This window comes from Vombatus ursinus, unplaced genomic scaffold (assembly GCF_900497805.2).
Source record: "Vombatus ursinus unplaced genomic scaffold, bare-nosed wombat genome assembly UNPS02009770.1, whole genome shotgun sequence".
NCBI classification, from domain to species: Eukaryota; Metazoa; Chordata; class Mammalia; order Diprotodontia; family Vombatidae; genus Vombatus; species Vombatus ursinus.
The window spans coordinates 11,217,525-11,239,976 of NW_020949548.1; the positions used below are offsets into that span (position 1 = coordinate 11,217,525).

General features: G+C 37.9%; 2 protein-coding genes across 3 annotated transcripts in view; one reads left to right on the forward strand and one right to left on the reverse strand.

Annotated features, from left to right (window-relative positions):
* DKK3 (dickkopf WNT signaling pathway inhibitor 3) overlaps positions 1-1,145 on the forward strand; it is a 64,317-nt gene extending 63,172 nt beyond the window's left edge. The window contains exon 7 of the mRNA XM_027852592.1: positions 396-1,145. Within this exon, the coding sequence (XP_027708393.1) occupies positions 396-642 (247 nt within the window). The 3' untranslated portion in view covers positions 643-1,145. The remainder of the gene's footprint in view (positions 1-395) is intronic.
* A 6,266-nt stretch (positions 1,146-7,411) lies between these two features.
* Positions 7,412-22,452, reverse strand: part of USP47 (ubiquitin specific peptidase 47) — a 110,045-nt gene continuing 95,004 nt past the window's right edge. For both annotated transcript variants that reach the window (XM_027852591.1, XM_027852590.1), the window contains exons 19-28: positions 21,030-21,149; positions 16,597-17,374; positions 12,325-12,500; positions 12,043-12,123; positions 11,101-11,216; positions 10,567-10,685; positions 9,160-9,290; positions 8,640-8,687; positions 8,424-8,554; positions 7,412-7,966 (exon numbers count right to left, since the gene is read on the reverse strand). In XM_027852591.1, the coding sequence (XP_027708392.1) occupies positions 7,792-7,966; positions 8,424-8,554; positions 8,640-8,687; positions 9,160-9,290; positions 10,567-10,685; positions 11,101-11,216; positions 12,043-12,123; positions 12,325-12,500; positions 16,597-17,374; positions 21,030-21,149 (1,875 nt within the window). In that variant the 3' untranslated portion in view covers positions 7,412-7,791. The remainder of the gene's footprint in view (positions 7,967-8,423; positions 8,555-8,639; positions 8,688-9,159; positions 9,291-10,566; positions 10,686-11,100; positions 11,217-12,042; positions 12,124-12,324; positions 12,501-16,596; positions 17,375-21,029; positions 21,150-22,452) is intronic.

Consider the following 22,452-nt stretch of genomic DNA (forward strand, 5'->3'; position numbering starts at 1 on the left):
GAATATGTCAGGTGCTCCTTAGATTTTCCCATGCATGGAGAGATTAAAAAGTATTTTTGAAAATGCTGTGGCAGCTAGGTGGCACAGTGGATAGAGTCAGGAGGACCTGAGTTCAAATCCAGCCTCAGACACTTGACGCTTACTAGCTATGTGACCCTGGGCAAGTCACTTGACCCCATTGCCTAGCCCCCCCCCCAAAAAAATGCTGCAGAACTTTCATGGTCATTGTGTCCATGCTTTGGGCAATCTTACTTGAGCTATGGATTCAGAGTTCAAAACAAGAGCCTTATTGCTGCTTCTGAGTTGGGAGCTGGTCTCCATTAAAGTGCTAAATAAAAGATTAAGTCAGAGTCAAGCTGGGGAATTGTGACCAAACTTAGCTGCTTGCTTTCTAGGCACAGCTTGGTGTATGTGTGTGAACTATCCTTCAATAAAACAAGGCGTGAAGACAAAGAGCATGCAATGACAAATGAGGGCCTTCTATTCAGCTTGCTGCCTGGAGCCATTACTGAGGACCAGGAAGATGGAGATCTCATCCAGGAAGTCCGTAGGCAACTGGAAAACCTGGAGAGAGATCTTTCAGAAATCTCTCTAGATGAGCCTTCTGTGACCTCTGATCTGTTTTATGTAGATGAGATTTAAATCAACAAGGACAGCTTTGTAATCTAGTCTTTTTACAACTGTAATTTGTGTATATTGTCTTGCTTGTATAGGCCCTAAACACATTCACTGTTGGATAGAAATGCAATTCAATAACTAATATATTTTGAGGGAATATTTTTCTTGCATGTTCAGATGAGGTTTCTTTTTCAGTGTTTTCAGTTAATTTATACATCTGGACCAAAAAAAAGTTGCACTGAAAAAAAAATTAGGCTTGCTATGCTTTTGGCCAGATGACTCTAAATTATGGGTATAAAAACGAATTCTTATTTTTGCACTTGCTCAGCTTAAATTACCCCCAACATTTAATATGAATGGTAGGGAAATGGCATTTCCCCCCTTTAAAATGGTTTGAAAGATTTTGGTAGGATGAGCTGTAAAGTGAACAATTTTCCCCGCTGTTTTTTTTTTAGGGACAGTGAACTTTAGCCATGTACAGAATTCCTTGTAATTTTGAAAATATAATCATGGTGAAATGGCAATAACTGAAGTTTCTGAGTATTCTTGATATTAAGAATCCAGTTGTCCAAAATCTCAAAAGATGCTCAATTAGTATTGATATATACATATATGTATACATGCTTATGCGTGTATATGTATATACACATAAATATATGTATACATATATACATACACACATAAATATATGTATACATGTGTATATACATACATAAATATGCATATATATAGAGAGAGATTTGCATGTTTACTTGGGGAAACAGTGGCCAAAAACTTCTCAGTCACCTCTACAAAAAACTGTAACTAATGCACTAGAAAGAGAAAATTTGATTCTATTTTGAAATGCAGCTGAAATGAAATGAGGCTGTAGAAGAGTCCCCCAAATCCTCTGAATTTAAGCATCTTTATTTATCAGTGACACATTTTCACCAACTGTCTGCACACCCAACTTCCCAGTAGAGACAGATGGTATTTTAAAAGTTTTTTTTTTAATGGCATTAGCCTTAGTAACCTAATATGACTTGGGTAAAATGCAAATACTAACAAAAGGGGGACTTTGTGCAGCTCTGCCTCACTTAAATTCAATTCACTTGCAAGTCAAGGCATCACCCTCCTGATGTCATTGGTCTGCTTTGAGAAAGAAGGACCAACCACCACCACTACCACCACCACCCTCTACCCCCTCAAACAAGCCTCTTTGGGAGATTTAGGATATTTACAATTTATGAAATCATTCTTCAGTTGCTATTGAGCAATATTAATAAAATGGAAAGTTAGGAGTTATTGAGGATAGTAACATTTTTTTTTTTAAACAATCTATGCCAATCTCTTAAATTTCAATGAAAATTTAGTAAGACCAATTCTTACAGGCTGTTAAGGAGAGGCATCATGGTATAGAGAATGGAGAAGGGGTCCTCAGTCAGAACGATCTAAGTTCAAGTTCTATCACTGACACATAATAACTTTGTTACCCAGTGACCCAGGGAACTCTGTAGAGATGCTGCAGATGTGCATTGATAGAACTGCCTTACGGTGTTTCCTATACCAATAAAATCATGGATTAGAGTTGCTACCACCACCCTCGCCCCCTACAAAAATGGGTGGGAATTATCTCGAAAAATTAGTTCAGTACCTTTCACTAAAGTAAACCTATCATTCAAAGCTGCAAAGGATATTTCAAACATCATCAGAAGAAAATTATATAAAAGGCTAATCAGTACAACCTAGTCATTCTGAAGCCAAATGATGAACTATTAATCTGATTTTCTATTGCTAGTCAAAAAGTATTTGGGAGATGGTTATGTTGATGATCAAGTAAAGATCATACACATCATGTACTGCAGTTACTTTGTGGGACCAAAAGCTGAAAACAATTTTGGGGTAAAATGACATTAATGGACTATTTCCAAAGATAGTTAAAAAATTATTCACTATTACAGCATAGCTGTGATTTTAAATCTGTATTTTACAAAGTATTTTATGACAATACAGAACCTTGATTTAAAGGGGAACTTAAGACACCAAATAGTTCAACTCCAATAATCCTTTTTTAAGGATTCTGTAAAACACATCCAGTGACATACTCATCACCTGAAACAGCTTTAATTGCAGTGTTCTTCCTTACATTGAATGTCTCCCTAAAATTTCTACTCAAGGATCTAATCTGCCATCTGTAACTATTCACAGTTCTAACGCCTTGTCTTGAAATTTTTGAAGACAATAATGATCATGCTTCTTCTGTCTCCCTCTCCCAGTTTAAACATCCCTAGTTTAACTCGTATGACTTTAAGCCTTCGGTGTTAATACTGGCTCTGCCAAACTAGCTGCGACAGTGGGCAAGTCACTAAGCCTTTTTGGACTTTCATTTCTTTGCCTGTAAAACAAGGTGGTTATGCAAGACAGGAATCACTAAACTCCCTTTCAGCTATAAAATGTTCTGACCCAGGTGGTTTCCAGGCTTATGGTTATTCTCTGGATCTATTGATATATAGGTCTAAATATCTTTATTTATCAAGAAGATCTCACTTTTAAGGTAAAAAGGTGAGAAGTGAGGGCATCTGTAGTGACTGTCATCCCCCAAATCTTTTTACATTTTCACCTTGTCTGAGGGAACACATTTGCTTCACCTGTCTCATTCTCAATTTTGCCCTTTGCACTAGTTCCTTTCCTGTTGCCTACAAACACACCCAGGTGTCAATTCTACTGCACCAGCTTAAAAAACCTGTACTTCACCCTGCCATTTTTGCAAACTGCAATGCTGTGCACATTTATTCCCGTTTGTTGTGCAGCTTTATTCCCGTTTACTGCCCAGCTCCAAGGGTTCTTAAGGATTAAGGTTAAATCATGGACCTTCTGGCAGTCTGATAAATTCTGTGTACCCTTTCACAGTAGGTTTTTAAATGCACATGGCAAGATACCTAGGATTACATGGGAAACTGATTCTATCTAGTTATTTTTTAAAAGTTCATAGATCCTCAGTTCTGATGCCAATCTATACCCATCCTAGGTATCTATTCTCACTTCTTCTAATTCCATTACAGTACACTACATCTCAATCCATTATACAAAGGCTAGCAGCTAACCAAAGCATTCTACTGAAACTCCTTGTCAAGTTTACCAATAATCTCTTAACTGCTAAATCTCAAGTCTTGTCTCAGTCCTTTTGGACCTTGTGGAAGTTTCTAGCAGTTGTTAACAACCTATTAGATAGTCTTCCTTCTTGGGTTCTTTCCTTTTTAGCTTCCCTTACTGGCTCATCATTATCTTCCACCCCTGAAGTCATGGGTATCTTCCAAAGCTATTGCTAGGGCTTTTCCTTGGGTCAATGATCTCTATGTAGACATGGGTCTCTACATAGGTGGCAGACTGGATAGAGCACTGGAATTGGAATCAGGAAAACCTAAGTTCAAATAAATCCTGACATGAGCTATATGGCCCTGGTCAAATCATTTAGCCTCTTTCTGCCTCACTTCCTTCATCTGCAAAATGAGAGTTTGGACTCCATGGTTCTACACAGAGGTGTCAAATACACTGGCTATATTCAACCCACAAGTTAAGAGTACAGACCAAAACAGATTAAAATCCAATCTGGGACATATTTTAACAAAATAAACCATAACACAAGAAGGCATGTTAATATTATTTTCTGCAAATATGCAACCTGCAGATATTCTCATGTATGACTTGGTACCTCTTACCCCACCCCCACCTCCTTTCTGTTTGAATTTGACATCACCGGTCCCTTTCAGCTTTAAACCTAGCAAGCAGCCTTAATCTCTCTCTAGTCTCCTACCACCAACTAACTGCTTAGTGGACTTCATCACTTGGATGTCCTATCTACCAGCAATGCATACTTAATGTGTCAAAAGCAGAAGTAGTTATCCTTCCTGAATACGTCCCTTCTCCAAAGCTCCCCATTTCTATCATGGGCATTACCAGCCTCCAAATGGCTCAGGTTCCTGACATCAAGATTTTCTGCCTCTTCTTTCTCCCTGGTTCCTCATAGCCATTTAGTTGCCAAATTTTGTCAATCCCCATCCCCCTCCCCAGATTTCTCATCTTTTCTGTTACATTCTTTCCACTTCACATAGTAGAGTGGCTAGAAAGCTGGCCTTGAAGTCAGGAACTCTGACACATATTAGCTATTTAGAGCTACTTGGCTCTAGGAGAGTCCAACCACTTGGTGCTCTAGACAAGGTGTCAAACTCTGGGTGGCCAGTGGCAAGGGACCTGCAAAAACTCCTGTGATTTTCTAAGTTGGTATGTGGCCTGGAGGGATGTTTCTACTTGAGCTCAACCTCACTGCTCTAGACCTGGGCTTCTAAGAGTCTAGACAACTTCTAAGGTAGAAGAGGGGCTGACTTGTACTAGGTGGTAAAGTTTCCACAATGAAGCTCAGGTCCAGTTCCCATCCAATTATGTAGCCGCTACCTTAAGGCCTTCTACCCCTTTCACCTTTCTTATTGCAGATAACTAACGTTTTCCTTTCAAATTATTCTCCACACACTGCCAAAATAATTTTCTGCAGAACACAGGTCCAACCAGGTCAGTCCCTATGCTCAAAAATCTCCAGTGGCTCACTACTGCCTCTAGGAATATACTACCCACATTGAAGTCTAATGTTTAATATCCTGAAAAACCTGCATCTAATCTACCATTCTAGCCATCATGCAACTTTCCCTGAACACTCAACATAACAGCAAAGCCGTACTTGACATTCTATCTAGATGTCTCTGGAATAGTCATTACTTCTCAGCATCCTTCATTTAAAGGTCAGTTCTGTTGTTACCTTTTTCAAACCACTTTCCCTCATTTCCTAGTTGTTAAGGACCCTCCTTCCCAAAGTTACCACATTTCCTTTTTTTTTTTACACTTATCTGTGAACATAGTATACCCTGTTTTCTTTCCTACATGGTTGAATTAAGCTCTTTAAGGGCAGGAACTTGTCCAAAATCAAAAAGTTTTTTTGGCAGGGCAAAGGGATCATTTCATGTTTATTGAAATGAAATGTCATTCTCAAAATACTGTCCCCATGACAGCCCAGAAATATCCCAAACTGTTCAGAATACAATGAGCCTATTTTATATGATCTTGATGTGATAATTCCACGAATGCAGTCAAATATTATGTATATATTTTCAGAAGTTGCACCACTGGTGTTTCATTTCGTTAAGGTTACTGACGTTAGGGATGAAATCTGTGGTCAAGGAACTGAGTGATGGCAACAGAACCACAATGATGATGAAACCAGAGACTTAGTTTCAGTATCAGTGAACTTGATGCTTGTCATACCTAACTGAAAGAGCACTGATGTGCCATGGGCCAAGCACTGCAGCACATTCCCCATTCACTATTTCATAAATGCCGGCAGGGAAGCTGTGTTCAGGCTCCCTCTTCCAGTACACTCATTTCAAATCGCCTTTACCCTCCACTATAGGGCCCGACTTCAGGTGACTGACTGTGACCCTGGCCTTTGGACTTTTGTCCAAACTGACATTCTACAATTCTAAGTCATGTTGGAGACCAGCCTGAGGCTATTTGAGATATAAATTAGAGTTCTTAAATTCAGATTGTAAGAAATTAATTCCTTAAATGATGTTCAATTCTGAAATATTAACAAGGTAGTTAAAAGGTAAGTCCTCCTTTTACTCAGATTATTTTAATTGTTTCCATCTTATACATACCGTTTTGAGTAAATTTAACCATTACCTCTTTTTTTAGAGACACATATTATTTTTGTCATAAGGCATGTATTGAAACAAAATAACATCCAGCATCTACCCAGATTCTAAAAGCACAAAAGTTTAATAACTAAAATAACACAACAGAATGAACAAATGTTTTATTGGCATGTTCATTGTTGTAAACAGCATCTGGCATGAAAAAAGTTTACCAAAACCTTTTACTGATTTTATAAATTAGATGGCATTTCCAAAAATTATATAGAATTGTTTTTATTGATACTTTATTTAGCAAAGCGAAAACTTGCTGATTCTATAGTCTTCGCAATGAATTCATGTTGACTCTATCTGTCTATGATGACCTAATCTTATTAGCAAGATTACTTTGTAAGATTTTAAGACATTTCCAAAAGTTAAACTACATGTTACTATAAATCAACTCCAAAAATTAAAGTATGACTTACAAGGGTTCTAGAAGATTCAAACTTGGAGTCTTCAAAAATTAAATGTACAAAAAAGGCAGCTGAATAGAAAAGCCTCATTAACAAAGAAAAAGAAAATCCTACAGGACCCAGCATCGTGAAACCTAACTGAGGGTTAAATTTAAATATGCTGCAATACTTTCAAATGTACACAAATGTACACAGTGAAAAATGATGTGGGAAAAGATTAGCCATGTTAAATATCTGAACTGCAATTCTGATAACTGAAAGGGCAAATTTTATTTACAATGTTGGATGAAATAGTGAAATTCTTTTCTACATCTGAAACCTAACAAAAATCAGTCACAGTTACAATACTGTAGTAAACTGAGCCATCACCTGCTGGGAACTTTCTAAAGGGAATTTTCTGATGTTATTTTGAGAATAATGTTCCTAATACTTTAAAAACAAAAACAGAAACAAAAACAACACCACCCCCCAAAACAAGCAAGCAAACAAGCAAACAAAACACCTTCACACGTCTTACTGTTACAGCTGGTTCTGATGATTCCATTACATCTTCAGCTCCTACTTTTGCTGTTTTCTGTGAGTTAACACAAGTTGCATTTACTTCCGAATTGTCAATGAGGTAATGTGTGTATCAGTGAAACAAAGAAAATAATTCATTCATTCATGGCCTTTGCACAGCTTTTATTATTAAGCTATGAATATCCTGTTTGAGGCTAGTTTTACTAGCTATTATGTGCACATTTTTGTCCTCGTAAATGTTCACGCATTTCCCCCCGCCCCCTTTCCTAGTTATAGGGTTTTTTTATTTGCACGTCCCTTTTAGCTTTACAGTACATTTGACTATAGTGCACAACATGATTCCAAGTTCGATCAGTGACCCGCTGGCCACTGAGCTTCTGATTGGCCAACGGCATCCCAATCAGTGCTGGTGTCATTGCTTTACCCCTAACCAGTGTCCGGCCATAACGGCACTACACAGTAGTAGCAAACCTTCCAATTAAAACAAAAAATCCCCCAGGGAAAATGCTACGCTAGAAGAATCAGTCTTGAGTCAAATCTTTATTTGGTGCTCCGTCCAGATAAATTTTTAGTGCTTTTTCTTTACGAGGAGAGTAGGTTACACGATGTCCAGTTTTCTGGAGCCGGCTGCTTTCCTTTTTCATCAGTTCATTTCTCTGCTCATCTGTCAATTCCATTATTTCTTCAGTTTTATCCCTAAATTCAAATGATCACATCTGTTAAAATTAATTCTTTAACATTCTACCAGGGAAAAAATTGTGCTGGTTTGTATAATGTTGCTAAATTGAGAAACAATAAACTAGTGAAATCTTCAGTAAGATGAGTAACCAAGTACTTCCTTTACCACCATTCTCTCACCTCCCCCCACCCCAATTCAGTATTTCATCATTACTCCTTACCTTATTTAACCAGGAAATGCTAGGATTCCTGTTAGAAGTCAAAGCATCAGTCACTGACGTAGTTATAAAGAATGACACACAGGCTGCCTGACTATCTACAAAAAACAGTCTAGAAGGGTATTAATAAAAATCTGCCTTCAGCAAATAGTTAACAAAGACAGTTATCCACATTAACCTAGATTTGGTTTTTAAAATATAATTATAATAAAAGGTAGTCTGCCTACTGTAGTCAACAAGTATGCCATCAACATTACCTATAAAATATCACTGCACCATCATCACAGATATAAAGGGGCCACACATTCAATGTAGAAACTTTAGGATTCCAATCCAAATCCTGGTGAATTTCGAGGACAGATATGTCACAGGGAAATGTTCCTCTGCCCTGAGGAAGAGAACATATTCCATGAATACATCATGCCAGTAGACATGTTTGCACTCAGGCACATTACATACATCACTTATCTCACCTTTGCAAATTCAATATCTTCTAAAGGTATCCCACTGATTTCACAGAGCTGGGGGGGAAAAAACCACAACCAAAAATGTGATGACTTATTTTTCTCAGTTTTGAAGATAAAATCCCTCCTCCCCCAATGTATACAATAGATTAAAATTCAAAGTGAGAATGCACATGCTGTGTATAAGAAAACACTGTACTTATTTATTCTAGTTACACCTGTTCTTTGCCCTCTAACCCAAGTCTGAAAATCAGAGCAAGTAATTAAAAGTTATCGTCAGATGACTCAATAAGCTCGTCTCTTGGTGGCAGCGGGTAAAAAGCCTTTCAAAGTATTAGCTGCCCCACGACAATAAAACAAGTTATGTGACCAAGTCAAAGTTGAGACTATTATTAGGTGCTTTCAATATTCCAACTCAAGAGATTGTTTCTGAAAAGCTCTTTAGCTCTAAAAGCTAACAAAATCATGCCGTGCAAAACAGAAGAAAGAAAACATTCATAAGAGTGAATGACAGACAAAGGGAATTCACCTTCTCTCTCAGTTCATCAACACTACTGCTTTCCAACACTACCTCTTGGAAAGGATCTAGTCTCATCTCGGATGGCCTCCACCGCCTTGACAGCACAGCCAACTGTGACATGGATTTCATCTTCTCCACCCCTAAGAAATTCAAGATTAAGAATTCATCTTCTTGCTAAAGAGTAATACATTTTATTTTGGTAAAACTGTTCACAGTAAGAAAAATGAAATTCTAACTATTGTCAGAAACTGAACTGGCAAAAAGTAAAGAATAGATACTGAGTATGCCTTTTTTAAAACTCGGGTAGTCATAATTACTTGTACAATTTCACTCTTTCTGCCCACCCCCCATCAATTTACCCCTAGATTGAAGAAGAGGGGAGGTTAAGAAGGAAACAATGATAATAGTGCATCCAGGCTGATTATAAATGCTGTCAGCCCTTTACCCTCCCCTGGCCAAGAACATTTCTTCTGTTTCCTTCCAGGGTTATTCAAGTACCACTTCTTTTATGGGGCCCTGCCTGACTACTGCCACTTACAGCTATGATTCCTTTTTCTGATTCCCTATAAGCAGTTTATTATAAATCCTATGAACTTTGGTTATTTTTCCCCCTAACTCAAATGTAAAGCAGGAGGGTAGAGACCACATCCTTCACACACTACAGCACAGGGTGAGAATACACAAGAAATGCTTAATAAAGATGTGTTAATTAAAACTTCAAAGGGAATGAGAGCCCAAACAACAACTTCCCTTTTAATTCTCAGGCCCTGAGACCTTATACTGCTTTGAGGAAGGTGCCTGGGGCTAATACCTAGCCCTGCTCCCTGAAGAAGAGTAGCGGGATGATGGATAGCTGTCCTCAGTCAGAACAACCCTTGACACATTCTGCCTGCATGGCCCTGGACGGGCCACTCCACTTCTCAGGGCTCCAGGCAGCTCTGGAGGGGAGAGGACTTGCCCAGTTGGTGCTGATCTGCACAGGCAAAGGAACTTCCTTACCAGGCTCCCTCTACTATAAAATCACAGCTCCAGTCAGAAAAATAAAATTACTTCTGTCAAACATACTTTTTAGATCTTATTGTTTCTAAAGAGGAGTCTAATTTTTTTTTCTCAAAAAGTAAAATTTTTTTTTGGGGGGGGGTTAGGCAATGGGGTTAAGTGACTTGCTCAGGGTCACACAGCTAGTAAGTGTTATGTATATGAGGTTGGATTTGAACTCAGGTCCTCCTGAATCCAGGGCCAGTGCTCTATCCACTGCACCACCTAGCTGCCCCTCAAAAAGTTAATTCTTAATGTAATACAAATGATACATCTATATTTCTTGCTTCCTATTTATTGTCTGATCAAAACTTCAGTTTTTATTAGTTTCTAAATGGTTCTGAAGACAATAATTTCCTGATAATTCATTGATAATACCATCAAGAGCTTCAAGGAAAACCTCCCAGTTGCTGGAAATATTAATATCTTCTTCATAGACATGATAATCCAAAAAGACTGTGCCAGGATTCTTCCATGTTTTTTTTCTTAGACGAAACCTGTAAAAGTGTTTAGACATATTAAACTTCACTCCTTTCAAAGGTTTACCTTAAAAACTAATGTAATGCCTAGGAGAAATGTTCACAGAAGAGGCAGAAAGACAAATAGCCACAGGAAAGGTGTACTGAAAACCCCTAATACTTGCTTTTGAAAACTTAGTGTGCCTTCAAACAGATTCAATGAAAGCACTGCTGTAAGGGCCATTAGAGATCCCCAAAACCATCCTCCTCATGTTATAGAGGAAGAAACTAGCTTCCTTGCAGCCTAATGTTAGTCTGTGTTAAATAAGATGGAAGCACTACAATTTTGGATAGCTTTAAAAACACGACAAGATGGGATGACTGGAAATGATTCATCTATGCATCCATTCTCCTTCAAACCACTCCAGCTGAGGAGTATGCAGATGTCCTTTACCTGTCAATGCTGAGTTCCAGTCCACACTGCTCCCTGAGCTGGGGGAGGAGCTCTTCTTTAGACTGTCGAACAGTCATGCCTTTAGCAAAAACCGCATCAAGCAGAAACCTACAGGGCTGTGAATGCAAATGAACCGGTGAGTGTTAGAATTCCTTAAAATACAGAGCTGCTGCATTCAATTGTGCTATCTCATACTTGTATATTGAAAAGGATCAAGATTTTGAATAACAAAATGAAAAAAACAAATGGAAGGAAACGTTAAGAACACTGAAACTATACTTAACACAAAACATACAAACTAGTGACACACAGCAATCTGAGAGAAAATCAGCAGGGTAACGGCAGCTTTGAGATACGCCTTCTGTTGCTGTACTACACTTTTATTTTTCTCTTATACTGTTATTTTACTTTTCAAGTCACTGTCTTATTTTCCCAGATGACAGTCCCCTTAAGCAGGCATTCTGTCTTTCCAATTTTTTATGTTCCCCCACAGTACCTACAACAGAAACTAAAATATTTGTTCATTATTTAAGAAATGAGATTCAATTAAGATAAATATTTACTAAAAGGAAAAAATTTAAAAGCAGATCATATGAATCTTCTTACCGTGAAATCCCTTTGCCATAGAATCTCTGCTCAACTTAGATAATCAAAAGGTTTTGGACAGATCAAAAGTAGCTCTTTCTCAAGAGAAGATAGGGGACCCCAAGATCTAGAATTTAAAACTAATAGTAAAATCCTTTCTCTATCAAAGCCCTATTTTCAGATGAAGATTTTTTTTTTGATCACAACTCATGAAGCTATATTCTAAGACACAGAGAGGCTCCTATCTGCAATGGAGGCAGTAGCCAAATCAATGAATACATATACTGTTTGAAGTACTAAATGTTCCAAAATCATAAGAAGTTCTCTTACTTTTGACTTAAAAGAGATGCGCCTTACCTCTTGCTCATTTACTAAAAGCTGGTACACTTTGACTCTGTACTCTCCCTTCTTCAGTGCTCTCCCCAATCTAATTGTAATCTACAAGTCAGAAACAACATTTGTCAGATGTATAGTAACAAAGACAATGAAAAATAGTTACTTTGGGCTTAGCTGCCATCATAGCAAAACTACATTTTCTAGGTCCTCAAACTTCACTTTATGAGGAAATAAGCAAATGATGCTCTCAAATCAACCACTCAAATCTGGCTCTACTAGTAATAAATAACTATTTTCATTAACCTTGTTGTCATCTGAAAATGATGAAAGTGTTTCATTCAGTCGGACGCTCTCAAACTCCTGATTGCTGGCATAGACTCGAAAAACTTTGAAGTGAGAAGACAGAACTCCAACAAAGGGTTCCAAATGTTGTTTGAAGGCAGCCAGTGTAATTCTTTTATCAACATGCACCATCAACCCTAAGCAAAAATAATATTTTTAAAAGTCTAAAAGCATAAATGTAACAGTAAATGAAACATCTGTGCCTTTTAAGAAGAAAAAAGTTGAATTTCATTCATGCAATCAATATTTAGCTGCTATATAATACTTTACTCAGTTAAAAGAAAGCACAACACTGAATAAAATCCAAGTACTTGCTTTAAAACTGCTCTAAAATAAATCCTAATGAAATGAAAACCTTTTAGAGATGTGTAAGTATTGATTTCTGTGAAGAATTAGAAAGCCAATTTCCTGGGGGCAGCTAGGTGGTGCAGTTGGATAGAGCACTGGCCCTGAAGTCAGGAGGACCTGAATTGCCCTGAAGTCAGGAGGACCTGAGTTCAAATCCAGCCTCAGACCAAACACTTGACACTTACTAGCTGTGTGACCCTGGGCAAGTCACTTAACCCGAACTGCCTACAAAACAAAACAAAACAAAAAAAGAAAGCCAATTTTCTGAGATTTCCTAGTAATTTCTGTAAATATGGGGAAATAATGTATGACATATATATCAAAAGATTATAATTCTTAAAAATATTACCTGCTTATTAACTCTTGGAATAGTACTCCTGGAAGACATTACAAATAAATTGTCTCTTTGTTCCCCACTAAAACACTGTTTTTTAATACAGTTGGATGTCAAAGGAGAAAAGTGCATATAGGTGGTTACATAAAACATCAGCGATTTAATTTTTTTTTTTTGATGAGGCAATTAGGGTTCAGTGACTTGCCCAGGGTCACACAGCTAGGAAGTGTCAAGTGTCTGAGGCTAGATTTGAACTCAGGTCCTCCTGACTTCAGGGCCAGTGCTCTATCTACTGTGCCACCTAGCTGCCCCCAGCGATTTAATTTCAAGAAAAGCTACTCAAGCATAAGTCTTGCTGTAGTTATCTTCTACAGGCTGTTGGTTTACTACTATTTTTTTTCTAAATTGTAGGGGTGAGATTTTCTAAGAATATTATCTCAATTTACAGCATATTTCTATTATTCCAACAAAAAGCAAAAACTAAATATTGTTTACTTTAATTCACCATTCTTGTTATAAAAAAATGCAGTATTACTCCACATTTCTTCTCCTAACATCCCACAAAGACTATAGTATTATATTTTTCTAGAAAGCAGGAATGGTATATAGATTCAGTGTCACAAAGGCCCATTCTGTGGGAGGGCACAATTTGTCTTCCATGATATTAACTGCAAAAGCTCAAAGATACTGCAGCCTAATAGCTCTGGTTTGCCTTAATTCATACAAGAAGCATTTATTAAATGCCCAATGTATACCAAGGACTGTGTAACTGCCACCCATGAATTAATGTACAAACTTCCTTTTTCAAACAACTGATATTTTTAGACCATGGTGCACAAGTCCTGTGAACTTACTACACATACATTGCTACCCTAGCTTCTACGTCTTGGTTCAAGTTTCAAGGTGTGCCAACCCAGCTGGAGTGGTCCAGTAACTAGCCCATACATATTCCACTGAGAAGCTGTAAACTCCTAAAAGGAAGGACCATGTCTTGTACTCTATGAAGCACCCAGCATGGTGCTTTATACAGGTGCTAAATAAGGATCTGTTAATCCACACATTTCGTGACTTGTAGACACTGATCATATTCCCTTACCTTAGTCTTTAACTCCCTAGGCTAAAATGACTATCAAACTATTTCAGCTCCTAATCCCCGGATCATCTGAGTTGTTGTTTCCTAATGCCTACATGTTTTAGTCTCCACATTCAAAAAAATCTAAGAAACATTTCTAATGTAGAGTTAGTATGGCTTTTTTTTACACAGGTAGAAAAGTTTTCAAATGTTTCTTTTCAATTATTCGTCCTCACTGTTTTCAGAAAAAGGTCCATGATGACCAATAAATTTCCTGGTTCATATCTGAAGGCCAAGGGTTTCTTTTTCTTTTTTTTTTAAGGCAATTGGGGTTAAGTAACTTGCCCAGGGTCACACAGCTAGTACGTGTCAAGTGTTTGGTCTGAGGCCAGATTTGAACTCAGGTCCTCCTGACTTCAGGGCCACTGCTCTATCCACTGAGCCACTTAGCTGCCCCTCCAAGGGTTTATTTTTCAACAAATATCATTTGGATTATTGCTCTCTCAACGAATCACTTTACACTTGCCTGGAAAAAAACCTATCTGCAACTCTTCTATTCAATCACATGATCTTGAGAAACGTTCTTGCTGATCACATGATCTTGAGAAACGTTCTTGCTGCTTTGGGCCATCAGCTTTATATTTCACAACCCAGGACTCAAATGTTATCTGCCATTTTGAAGATTTCTTAGGAATCTATTTTAAAATTATTTATAAAACTGATAAATTAGACCCAGTCAAACCCACCGAAAGACCTTATTATTTACAGTTTTCTTTTCAGAGACATTTGTGTTTATCCCTAAATTGTGTTTGTTGTCTCTAAATAAATTCCTTACTTGTGACAAAAAATTTATTATGGAAAGCCTTTTAAAAACCAAGCAGCAGTTAAATCAATCATTGTAAATTACCATCACTATTCCTCATTTAGATGATTTTTAAGTCATTTTGTCAGATATGGCTTTCCTTCCTAGATATAATGCTGATGTCACCTATCAGGCATACAGCCTAATGATTCTTTATCAAAGCTTCTCTGAACTTTCCCAGAATAAACATCTGACTCCTTAGTTTTAGGGAACCTGTTGGAAGCCCCCTTAGATTATACTGGAAATTTGCTAACTGAAATTTGCTATTTGTAATCACTAGTTATAACCTTTACCTGATAAGGAATTGATTTGCCCTCCAGTCTTGGGTGTGAGTGAATGTATCCATGCTGGGGAGGGAAAGGGGGCGTCAGTGAAAGAGAGGTACACTTCAGGGAAAGTGAATGTGATTGTACCTCACAAGTCATACGCACAAGGTACAAGGAAGCAAAGTGTGTATAATGAAACCCATCTGATTTCTCTAGCTGCATCACGGCTCTAGATGTTTATCAAGTTTCTTCAAAATTCTTGGTTAGAGGTCATCAGGTTCAAATACTGGCTACACAAAGTTTGTCAATTAGCTTTAGAACAAAAGTTCTTAACTTTTTTTGTATCATGCCCCTCATAACCCTACCTAGTTGATACCCCTAAACCCCCTGTGGTAGTCTGGAAAAGCCTATGGATCTTTCTCAAAATATTTTTAAATGTGTAAAATAAAATATTTAAGATTACAAAAAAAATTACAAAAAAATTGAAATAAGTGACCAAAACTTAAACAAAAAACCAAGCTCACAGATCACAGGTTCAGAACCCCTGCTCTAGAACACTGTATATTTTCTATTATTTGGTCTAATACCTTTGATTAGGCCACTTCAAGAACACACTGTATGGGAGTAGGGCTCTCTTTAATATCCTCCTCAGTAAAGACTGAGACAAACATTTGATTTCTCATTTCAGTATTTTTTCCTGTCCCTGAGATGTCTTATACACTGTGATCACAACTGTCAGAAAGACTTTTCACTCTGATGTATTTTTAAAAATCTAATATTATTGATAAGTGGGGTATGCCTTAATTATTTTTATTCAACCTTTTCCTTAGCAAAATGAAAAGATCTTTTCTTTAATTTCATTTTTCCAGCTAGTCATGCAGGTATTTTCTTTTCTTTTCTAGAACAGGGTAATTTTAAAAAATCTAGAATAGTTTGCTCCTGGGTTTTTTAATACGACATATTTCTTCAATAGTCTCCATGCTTTTTTGTGTTACTTATTTTTAAAACTTCCTACTTTCCCCCTAACCAAAACCATCATTTATCACAATTCCTTTTCTAAATTGAACAATAGTGTTAACCTATTTTACCAGAAAGGCTGAATGAGTTGCATTTCTATATGTTATCTGTATGTAAATTCACCAACTTAATTTTACCAAGAAAATTATAACAAAAGCTATAAAGGGCAAGGTTTTAGAACCTTGCATAAACTTTACGGCTTTCACAAATGGATTTAGAAGTGAATGTAACGGACGCTTAGTTTAGTTAAAGATTGCTTATGTATACATCTAACTGCAGTATTAAGTAAGATGAACACGGATCCTGACTTGTGAAGCTTTAAAAAATTACATACATTTATGTCCTTCCCCGGAACCTTCATCTGCAGCGTAGGATTCTGCTCTGAAATACATGTACTGTGTCTCTCCTCTACTCTTGCCACTTTCATCATATTCACTGTCAGTTCCAGAGTCTTCTTCGGCTGTATCCCAGGTCTCTTTTTTTCCTTCATTTGCCTTAGATCTTCTACTACTTGTGATACTATGAGAGTCAAGTCCATTAGCCAAAGGGACTGGGGCACTGTCTGCATTGCACAAAGTGTCACTACTGTGACTAGAACTAAGAATATCGCTGTCCACTGAGCTTGTGCTCCTGTCATTGTTCACATCAGAGTCTGACCGCTCTTCAGACTGGAAATTTTCTGGATCAGAAGTCTGAATCTGCTGTTCCAGTTCTCTGTTATCTACTGATCCTGAAGAATCTCTCTCATTTAGAGGCGATTCAATGTTTTCAAAATCACTTGTCTCCGTACTCTTGCTACTGTCTCCATTATCTCCATCCTGTTGCTGTTGCAGAGATAAGCTTTTAAGTTTTTCAGTACTTTCTTCTAAGATCGCCTCGACAGATTTTAGGCTCCCCAGAGGTCCTTTACCTCTTTCACAAGCATCGTCCACGTGGCCAGAATCCCCACTAGCCTTCTGGTATGCTGTCCTTTTAGAATGAGAGCCTGGAGATTGTTCAGGCAATAAAACAAACAGTCTGATTGTATTTGCATGGCGATCCAGCAGTTTCCACAAATGAGAGTCTGTGAAGGCCATCTGGCGATCCAAAGACTCAGAACTTTCGACAAATACCTAAACATTAAGGCAGAGAATTCCATTATATTATCGTAGTTTTGGTTCTCAGGTATCATATGAGAGTTATAGTACTCAAACAGAAGGATACATATTGAATTTGAAAAAAATTTGTTAAAGGAAATTAATTATTTAGGTTATAAGGCATTTAAGTTCAAATGCTTAAGTCAGTACATAAGCTTGTTGCAAAGACAGAACTTTGCAGAGTTATTCTCATTAGTAAGTCTCTTATATTTAGCATTCTACTGCTTAGGAAAACACACATTCTAAACCTTATAAACCCATTAAATCTGAAAAGTTCAATAACAGTGCGCTGCCCTTGGTAGACAAAGATGGTGCTATCAGGAGGACGGTGAACAACATATACATCTATACTTCTCTGAGATAGAAGGATAAATGTTAGCGGTGCTGCCTCTGCCAATATAAAAAGTTAACTGACTTGTATGGAAACAGAATATGCAATATGGACCTCACCAGTATCATGTCTCTATTCCATTATTTCTTAACCAGTGAAAGAAACACTTTGATGTATTATGAAGAAGTGCTTGAAATGACACAAAATCCTGGATTTCTTCATAGATCTTTTCTCATTTTAAACCAGGCTAACGGCGATGGTGGTAATTATGGTGGAAAAGGAAGGAAGGATGACAAGTGTGTGTACATGCATACAAAAAGGTAACAGAAATGACAAATGGATAGACCAGTAAACCTGGCAAGGTCATAAGTATGTACAGATTTAAAAAGTTTGGAAGCTAATACTTTAATCATGTGAGCTAAAAATGGACATACTAAGATGGTTAAACTTAGAAATCAAACAGTTTAATACATAATAATGGAAACATTTTAATACTGTGGGAAAGACATTGAATTTCAGTTTAGGCTTCAGTTTCCTTATCTATAAAAGGAAGGGATTAAATTAGATGTTTTCTAAGATTCCTCCTGCTTCTAACAATTTATAAAATGCTACAAAAGACAGACAGTAATTAAGTTCACATTGGAATATTTGTCTACACATTTTATAAAGGAGTAATACAGATAAAATATTCTAAAGGGGGAAAAGTGGAAAAATACTGGGCTGTCTAGGTGGGCAGCTAGGTGGCACAGTGGATAGAGCACTGGGCTTAGAATCAGAAGACTCATCTTCCTGAGTTCAAATACATCCTCAGACACTGACTAGCTGTGTGACCCTGGACAAGTCACTTAATCCTGTGTGCCTTAAGTTTCCTCATCTGTAAAATGAGCTGGAGAAGGAAACAGTAAACCACTCCAGTATTTTGGTCATGAAGAATCAGACACAACTGAACAACAATAACAACAAAAACTGTGCCTTCCTCATTCCTCAAAATGTACCACTTCATGCTGTGCTTTCTCAGAAGATTATCACACCAAAGCTACATCTGGCTCTAGTCAATACTATTGCATCATTGAGTTTTAGCAAACCATGGACCTCCCATGTTGTATTTATGGCTAGGGGGCTAAAAATCAGATGCTCTCTATTAAACTGCTACCAAAAGCTGATTTGGAATTTCAGCTGTAACACTATAATAACTATTGCACAGCATTATTTATATTTTGTTTGGATGTTTAACCATAAGGCTCTACAGTATTGTATATTTTTGATACTGAAATCAATAAGACAAAGCTCAAAAGCAAAACTAAAAACGCTCAGATAAAGGCAAAAGGATAAGACTTTGAAGTGTCTCATAAGGAACAAAGATGTTAAAACTCAGTGACACCATCACTAGGCCTATGCCTCCAAGAAAGGAAAAGGGTCCATATGTAAAAATATATTTATAGTAGCTCTTTTCGTAGTAGCAAAACCCTGGAAACTCAGGGCCATCTAGTGGTGCCTATCACTTGTAATACATGTAATACACGAAATGTGTTATGGCACCATGACAAAAGGGATGGTTTCAGAAGTACCTGGGAAGACGTATAAACTGATTCAGTGTGGTAAGCAAAACCAGGATAACAATTTACATAATAATAGCAACTTTATAAAGAAAAATCAACTTTGAAGTATGTATGATCAATGTAATGATCAACCACAATGCAGGAAGAACAATGAAGAAGCCTACTACTCACAACCTCAGAGGTTGGGTGATGGGCTCAGATGCAGAATGAGACATGTTTTTAGACAGAGTCAAAGTAGGGATTTTTTTTTTTCCCACTTCACCATACAGACGTGTTACTTTTTTTTCTTCCATTTTTTGAGGGGGGAGGGGAGGGATAAAGATAATACAACAACAATAGATAATGTTTATATAGTGCTTACTATGTGCCAGGCACTGTGATAAGTGCTTTTACAAATACCATCTCATCTGATCCTCACAACAACCCTGAAAGGTAGGTATATTATTATCCATTTTACAAGTGAGGGAACTGAGGCAGGCAGAGGTCAAGTGACTTGCCCAGGGTAACACAGTAAGTATCTGAGGCCATATTCAAACTCAGGTTGTCCTGACCCCAGGCCCAGCACTCTGAAGGGCTGGGGGGGGGAGGGGAGGAAGTGGGGGGGGGGGAGAGAGAAAGAGAAGCTGAGATTGGGTTCTAACAGCAGCACAGCAGGCCAAAACTAACTTTTGGCAAGGAGGGAGGTGGTAAAAGGCAGTACAGTCAAAGCCAGCAGAGCTGCTAGAGAGCTGGCCTCAGCTGGGAAGACTTGTGTTCAAGCCTTGCCTTGTGTGAACCTGGGCAGGACATTCAAGAACTTGGTCCCCCTGGGCAGCTCAACTGTAGATGTGCAAGGCCACTGATGATGTTCTAGATCTGGCCCCACTCTTCCCACTCCAAAAAGGTATAACCAGATGTGGAAATTACAAAGGCCAGGCAGCACTGGTTGTTGAGTAGGGCATACTGATCACTGAAAGTCAGTCAGAGAACAGCGAAAATGATGAAGAGTGAGAAGGTTTAAATAAGATGCTGAAGTAAAGAGAGGCAAATGAATGAGATCAGAAAAATGATCAAGAAGAAACATGTAAAGCAACAGCTCTCTGAAGATGTGATAGAGCTAAAGCAAACTAATGAAAGTGGGCTTCCACATGGATTAAAGTGGTAATTACTAGAAAGCATAAATAAATCCAAAGAAAAGATCATTAACTTTCACTCCCTTCTTTCAATGGGGAGAGGGGAAAACAATTCAGTGAGCTCAAGCCTTTGTGAAGGATCTCCCCTATGCAAGGTTTTTCACTGAAGAACGTGATGCTCCCAAGCATCAAAGCATACAAAAGGATAGAGGCAGAAATATCAACATGGTATGGATAGGGCTGTAGAAAGACTGACCTGGCTGGAAACAAGCTTGGGAAGCAGGGTGAGACAGCTGGAAAGGGAGGTTAAGAAGTTTGCATTTCTATCTGGATTAAATTGACTAATGTAGGAAATGTAAGAGGCAACGAGGCTTTGAGCCAGGCTTTGACTCAGAAAGGCTTAGGCTCAAATGCCACTTATGACCTGTTTGTACAGCACTGGGCTAGTGACCTAAGCCCTCCAGGAAAATCTCTAAGAGGAAAAGTTGCAAGTAGTCACACTGGTAGAGGGAATTCCCTTACTACGAGTTTCTTATACTCATGAAATCACAGATTGAGACCAAAAAAAAAAAAAAAAAAAGAAAAAGAAAAAGAAAACAAATGTAGGAAAACAGTCATTAAAGACACACCTTGTTACTTCTAAAAAAGCCTTCAGCCTTCAGTGTTTTACTGGGCACATTGAGAAGACGCAAGTCATTGTAGCAGCGTTCCAGAACTATTCTCATTGTTTCCGCAGGCAGATGTATAGTCTATAAAGGAATCGTAATTATAGAAGAGTACTTTTTTTGCAAGAAACTATACCTTAATTCAGAATTGGCCAAGAAAATATGACATTGGTCCTTTTTTCAATGGGTTAATATGAAGGTAACTAGCTGAAGTTAAGAAAAAAAAGCTCAAGAATATGTATAATCTTACTAATCCCACTTGTTTAAACTATGCTGCTCATTAGGAGTCCAGAGGAACACTTGCAAAGTCATCTACAACAAAAATCTCAACATAAAAATGTTTCACTTAAGTCACTTTAATTTTACTTTAAGGGATTAGAGGAGACGTCTCACTCAAAACGGAAAATTTAGCTCCTTACAACTGGCATTTAACCATTAGTCCTATGCGTATTTAAAATAAATTGTTTTTCTTTGTATTGTAACCAATCAATAACATCCTGATAACTCACAATAAAACTCAAATCAAAGACAGAACAAGAAATAAGAGTAAATTTTGTCCAACAAACCTGTTTGTTTCCCATCGTGTCTATGAAAATGACTGAGGGAATATCGACCTCAGTCCCTGACTGTAGTCTCTTCGTTTGAAAGTCCAATACGATTGTATGTTTAAAGGTACAAACCAGTGGTTGGCTGGTAAAGAAATTGTCAATCTCCAGTTCCAGTTTCCAGCAACAGAAAGGAACAGAGACTGAGCTACTTCTTTGTCTCTACTCCCTCAGAGAATATAAATCAAGAAACCTGCTCGAACAACACAGAAGAGCATGGGGGAAGACTGCCTAAGATAATAATGGCACAGAGCTGCCCCTTGTTATCTTGCTGCTCCCCCCGACTCCTACCCCTCACCCCCATTTAACTGGCAGGCTTTACATTCCTGAATATGCTCATGCACACCTCTATCTTTAAATAAATGGCAAGAACAGAAAAACATATGTTAAATAAAGGTCAAAAAGGACATTAACAAAACCTGTCCATTGCCTCCTCAATCATAAAACGCTAAGGAAGTTTCTCTCTAGTATAGTGGATAGAGGGCCAGCCTGGGGAGCCTGAAAGACCTGGGTTCAAGACCTGGCTCTGACACCTAAGTTGCAAGTTACTTCACATATTAATATTCCAGGCAACACTCTTATACCCAAGTCACAGAAAAGTTGCTGATCTGCATTTGTGAAGGCAGTTTCCACACCAGGAGTTCCCTGATTGCTAAACCTCAGGCCTATACCTACTCCCCTTCTCCTCCCCATCAAAACTAACTCCAAAATTGTAGTTTACATGTCTATCTAGGACAATATTATCTTTTAAAAGTCAAGCAGATGTACACATAGCTCTAATA